This window comes from Bos javanicus, chromosome 22 (genome assembly GCF_032452875.1).
Source record: "Bos javanicus breed banteng chromosome 22, ARS-OSU_banteng_1.0, whole genome shotgun sequence".
In the NCBI taxonomy this organism is placed as follows: domain Eukaryota; kingdom Metazoa; phylum Chordata; class Mammalia; order Artiodactyla; family Bovidae; genus Bos; species Bos javanicus.
The window spans coordinates 59,964,468-59,970,484 of NC_083889.1; the positions used below are offsets into that span (position 1 = coordinate 59,964,468).

General features: G+C 54.0%; 1 protein-coding gene across 2 annotated transcripts in view; it reads right to left on the reverse strand.

The window, feature by feature from the left end:
* The window catches only part of PODXL2 (podocalyxin like 2), a 44,973-nt gene extending 40,084 nt beyond the window's left edge, over positions 1-4,889 (reverse strand). The window contains exon 1 of one of the 2 annotated variants that reach the window (XM_061397300.1): positions 4,712-4,889. In XM_061397300.1, the coding sequence (XP_061253284.1) occupies positions 4,712-4,775 (64 nt within the window). In that variant the 5' untranslated portion in view covers positions 4,776-4,889. The remainder of the gene's footprint in view (positions 1-4,711) is intronic. The other variant, XM_061397301.1, reaches the window with a different exon arrangement.
* Positions 4,890-6,017: the final 1,128 nt, after the last annotated feature.

Below are 6,017 nucleotides of genomic sequence, written 5' to 3' on the forward strand. Positions count from 1 at the left end.
AACTCGATCTGCGTTTCAGCAACACAGGGTGTTTAAGACCAAGTGAGGTGGTCACAGGTCAAATTCATCCCAGACTGGAACCCTGGACCCTCTATCCTAATTTACAAAACAAAAAACAGTAAAATAAAGGGGATCTTCTTTTTCCCGTCTCTCTCACTTCCATTCATTACGAACAGGAAGCAGCCCTATTTGCTGGTTTTATGATGTATACTAACTACAGAAGTATCACTAACTTGCTGTAAGTCTTCAGCCCTCAGTCTCATCTGAAAAGTGAGGAAGGCGGGTGAAAGGGCCTCCACATTCTCTTTTCCAGACGGATATTCAATGATGCAAGAAAGAGGGAACTGCAGGAGCTTTTTCCCGCTCTGTGCTTGGAGTGCACTGTGATAGGACTTGACAAAGTCCGTGGAAATGTTTAGTCATGTAAGTGTTATCTGGGCTTCCCTGGTGGCTCAGATGGTAAAGAATCTGCCTGCAGTAAGGGAGACCTGGGTTCAGTCCCTGAGTTGGGAAAATCACCTGGAGAAGGGCAGGGCAACCCACTCCAGCATTCTTGCCTGGAGAATCCCCATGGACAGAGGAGCCTGGCGGGCTACAAAGAGTCGGACATGACTGATTAAGCACAGCACACAAGCATTATCTAAATTTTAATGCTTACAAGCACCTTAGGCAATAGTAGGCCCTAAGCCCAACAAGTGGCCACTAAGGAAGACAGATGTTTCAGACTCAGAAGCAAGTTCTACCAGAAACAGAGAACCCGTCCAGAGAGAGACAGGACAGACAAGATACACTTGAATCTAAGGAAAGCAGCCTGGGGTACCGGGAAGGGGCGGAACAAAGTAACAAGCATCCGTGGGAGGACACACGGGCCTTGCGGTCAGACTCAGGCTGCTGCAGGAGCAAGGCAGGCAGGGGCTCCGGCCTGTGGCTGAGCGACTGGGGGAGCGTCGGCCCCCCCATCACCCATACAGCAGGATGGAGAAGCCCCCAGACGCGGGGCCACCGGGAGAGGTCAGCCCCCTTCAGCGTGCAGACTGCACGCTGAAGGGTAGACTGCAGACTGCTTGTGGACGTGGTCTCCTCTTTATGGAGAGCAGGGAAGCAGGGCATTCTTGGCCAGGAAAAGAGAACGTTTAAGAGCGACAATGGTCAGGGTCTTCAAACACATTTAAACAAAAAGTTGCTGTGAATAATGAAGACCAGTTACTCTACGTGACTTCAGGGAAAAACAGGAAGAAACAGACGCTGTCAGAGCCTCAGACAGTTAACCAGAAGCAGGCGACACCCATGGGCACCTGCATCCGTCCGCCTAAGTCCTCCTCCTGCTTCCAGGCTCAGCTCCAAACAGCCGCCCCAGCTCCCTGGGTCCAGGCTGCAGCCCCTCCACGACCACTGGCTCTTCACATGTCACTGCACTCTCCTCACTGCGCTGCAGCAGACCACTGGACAGCCCCTCACTCAATGGTGAACATGGGACTCACCTTTGTCGTGACCGGGCCTCAACAGTCTCTGAAGTATCACAGGAGCTCAGGGTGTGTTTGAGTAAACAACCAAATAAATTAAGACATACCCTTTCCCTATGGCTGATTCATGCTGATGTTTGGTAGAAACCAAAGGGATTCTGTAAAGCAATTACCCTTCGATTAAAAATAAATAAATTTTAAAAATAAGAAATACCCTTTTGTTTTACAGAGAGATAACAGGCCTAGTGAGATTAAGGTCAAATAACCAGGTAACAGAATTGCTGTAATTAGCCAGCTTCTCCCCACAAGAAGGTCCAGTGGATGCTCCCTGAGGAAATGTCGGAAAGCTGCTCGTGTTCTTCTTCCTAAGGACACATAAGGAGAGAGCACCTGGCGTGACCCGATGCCTCACGGGATCTGAGGAGCAAGGAAAGAGCTGGACGGAAGAGACCCTGTCCTCCCAGCACCCTGCTCAGGGTCCCCACCAGAAACCCAAAGCACAGGGTGGCTAAGAGTGTAGGGGTCTTTCCTCCTGTCCCGAAAGACCTCAAGTCAGTGAAGTGATCCCTTCCTTCCACCAAGATGCCCCTTTATCTACATTTCTGCCTGGACCCTGTGTCTAGAAGTAGGTCATCTATCAGCCCTACTGGAGTAAGGCTTATTTTCTAATTTTACAAAGTTAATCACAATACACAAAACTGTCAATCAGATACGATGCCAGGTAACTTTGGTTTCAGGTATGCTGCAGCATCTTACTGGAGGTTAACATCTGCACTGGACTTCCACTGCTCAGAAGAAAGCAGTCCACCCCTGCCCCCAGCTCCTATTCTGGCCACCTACTGTGCCAGGCCTCCTCTAGAGACACAAAGGGGAAGAGGAGACAGCCTCTGCCCTTGGGGGAGAAAGTGCTCTTTGAAAAATGGAATGCCGGGTTATGTAAGACACCAGGTGATACAACAGGTCTACTTTCAGATGTGGCTTCCCCAGGTTTGGGGAACCAAACACCACAAGACAGTAACCTGGAAAAACTCAGGCAGTCCAGGAAGAAAAAACTCAACTGATGAGAAATGTCTGCAGTAATTAAGTAACAAAAACTGCACAGGTTCCCAGGGACCAGAGCAGCCTTCTCTGTGAGGTGAAGCCCTTTATCCACCTACTGAGAGAGACATTACTTCAGTGTTTTAGAAGAGCAATAGACTCTCTTAAGAATCCTTGGAATTTTACCCTCCACGAAACCACCAGAGGACCAAACGTGCTGTGCCTCTCCACAACCTGAGAGCTGCCTCTCCGAGGCTAAGGGAGGTGAGGGAGGAGGAGTCTCCGCCATGCAGGCCTCAGTCCTGCCACCAGGAACCTGTGTCTGTCCTGCTGACTTCTTGCCTCTGGGGATGAATCTTTAGCCCGTGAAGCTCTCCATGCAGAGCGCTGTGGTCTGAGGAATCCGCTAGGGTCTATCGTGACCATTCCCCTGACTGAGGGGGGCCCCATTCTCCCAGCCTCTCCCCTCCATCTGTCACCTGCGGAGAAACCACAGTTCGTCCTGGTCTATCTTTCCCAACACTCTGATAGGAATAAAAAGTGTGTGCGAGAGTGCCGCTGCTTCAGTCGTGTCGGACTCTACGCGACCCCATGGATGGTAGCCTGCCAGGCTACTCTGTCCATAGAATTTTTCAGGCAAGAGTGCCATTTCCTTCTCCGGGGGATCTTTCCAACCCAGGGACTGGATCCACATCTCCTGCATTTCCTGCCTTGCAGACAAATTCTTTTACCACCGAGCCACTAAGAGATTCTGATCATGTTTCTGAAAAGCTGTGTTTGAAAAGGAGGAATCTGGCTTTTGATTTCTTCTGCAGTAAACAGTTTCTTTTTCTTGAAGCTATTTTTCTGCACAATGGTTATTTTTCCTTTATAAAGACCTTGATATTTTCAAAAGCTTGGCAGTGGGTAATTACGAGATGTTACTTATTTTCAAACTTGCCCACCAAAATAGTAGCTGAGACCTACCCATTCCCTGTATAACTACTTTTGCACTTAATAATTAATCTGCCTAAGACTACCGGATTTTAACTTCCTGATACACACTGATCTTTTTTTTTCCTCTAGCACCTGCAATCTTCTGTTACCTCCATCACTCTCAACCAAGAGAACAAAAAAGACAGAGCATGAAAAGGATTCCAGGGATCGGCCTCAAAGAACTGAAAACCTGACCCAAACAAATTCAAGAAAGGAGGCGCAGGAAGCAGGCTTGTATCTTAGGGGGTGAAAAGAGCAAGGTCTCCACAATCCCCATGTTTTGTCTCCCCTGCGTCTGCTCTTGATCCCCGCGTCCTTCTCTCGTTTCCCTTGCCCTAATCAGCAGCTCTGAAGTCCGAGATCCCTAACCCTCCGCAGACACCCATTCGGAGCCGCCCAGCAGCATCAGTGACGCGGCCCACAGCTTGGACTGTCCGCTGCAACAGAGACGGTCCAGCACCACCAACGCGAGGGCACACACTTGGCGCGTGTGTCAGAGAAACAGTGCCGCCCGGTCCTGGCAGGCGTGTCCCCACTACAGCTTTGTAAGGGAGACGTCTTGCTGGACACACACGCACCCCAGCACACTAGCGCGCCCCCCGGACGGAAGCGGAGGGACGAGGGGGGTAACCCGCAGCTGGCAGGAAGGGCCACGGTAACAGCTGGGGCATGGTCCTGACACACTCTGCAGACCAGTTCTGGGATGGCTGCCACATGGAGAGGCAGCCGGCCGGCAGCGCCTAGAGCTGAACCGCCCCTGCCCTCCAGACAGGACTCGCGTGGCGCGGACAGCGATGGGGCGGCCCGGAGGCCACGTCCGGGGCGCACCGCCTGGGTCCTCAGCCGTGCCTGCGCCCCGCTGCCGAAGGCGGCCCCTGGCTGAGTCGCGGCGGCGGGATTCTGCACCCCGGCGCACAGGGCAGCGGTTGCTCTGCAGAGGTGGCCCCCCCAACCCAGCCGGGGACGGACCTCAGAGCGCCTCAGGCCGACCGCGGCGGGCGGGACCACCGCGCGCACACACAGGTGCCCACCCCCGCGCCGCTCCCCGCGCGCACACCTGCCGTCGCCGCCCCCCGCGCCTGTCACCGCAGCCCGGGCGCGCGGCCCTTTGTCGCAGAGACACACCCGCCCGGCGCCGCCGCCCCCCGCCCTCAGAAGCGCTCAGAGCGCTCGCGGCCGCGCGGCCCTTTGTTGGCGCGGAGCCGCCCAGCGCGCGCCGGCCGCCGCCCGCTCACCTCCGGCCAGCAGCAGCAGCAGGGACGGCAGCGGCGACCCCGCGGCCCTCAGCAGCCGGCCCATGGTGCCGCGTCGCCGCTCCGCAGCCGCCTGGGCATCTCAGGGCCGCACGGGCGGCGGCGGCAGCGGCGGCGGCGCGCGCGCGCGCGCCCATTGGCCCGCGAGGCCGTCACTCGCCCCGCCCCGCCCCGCCACGTGAGCGCCCCGCCCCTCCGCCCGGCCACCGGCCAATCGACGTCGCGGAGGTCAGGGGCGGAGCCAGCCCGCTGCCCGCGCCTCGCGCGCCTCGCACCTCAGACCTCACGCCTCACAGGCCCGCAGCCGCCTGGCGCTCAAGTCTCGCGAACGCGGGGCGTGGCCGCGGCGCTGAGGGCCGAGCTCGCGAGGCTGCGCCCGACCTCAGGCTCTGTGAGGGGCTTCTTTCTCGGGCGCGGGTGGGCTCCGTCTGGGTTAGGCAATGCCCGAACCAAGCTCTGGAGAAGGCAATGGCACCTCACTCCAGTGTTCTCGCCTGGAAAATCCCAGGGATGGAGGAGCCTGGTAGGCTGCGGTCCATGGGGTCGCTGGGAGTCGGAGACGACTGAGCGACTTCACTTTCACTTTCATGCATTGGAGAAGGAAATGGCAACCCACTCGTGTTCTTGCCTGGAGAATCCCAGGGACGGCGGAGCCTGGTGGGCTGCTGTCTGTGGGCTCGCATAGAGTCGGACACGACTGAAGCGACTTAGCAGCAGCAGCAGCAGCAGCAGAACCAAGCTCACGCCTTTCTGAATAACTCTTGAGAGGCATAAGTCCCATGATGTTATTAATAGTTTATTCATAAATTGAGAACACTGCGTATCAAAATCCGCAGAGCGCAGCCAACGGGTCAGAGTTTATAGCCACAGACGCTACTAGAAGACAGTAAAAGAAAGCGAATTAAGTATCCGACGTAAGAGGCTTTAACACGCACGTACACGGAGGAATCAACACATTTGTTGACATAAGAAAACCCCAGTAGAACTGACTGCTAAAAGCCTGAGAAAGATGAAGCTGCCAAATCTTTTACCATCAAGAAAAGAAGACCTAAGTATAAATACCATTAGAAATGAAAAGGAGAACAAAACTACAAATAAGTTATTTTAAAATTATAAGCAAAACGACACATATTATTAACATTTAAACTGTAATTGCAGTATATACTTTGAAGGAAAAAAACAAATGACTGATTCAAGTAGTAGAAAAAGCTAAATAAGCAACAATGGGGAAAAAATAAAAGATAATTAAAATATCCTCCTAAAAAAGATACATCAAATAAACTGCAGA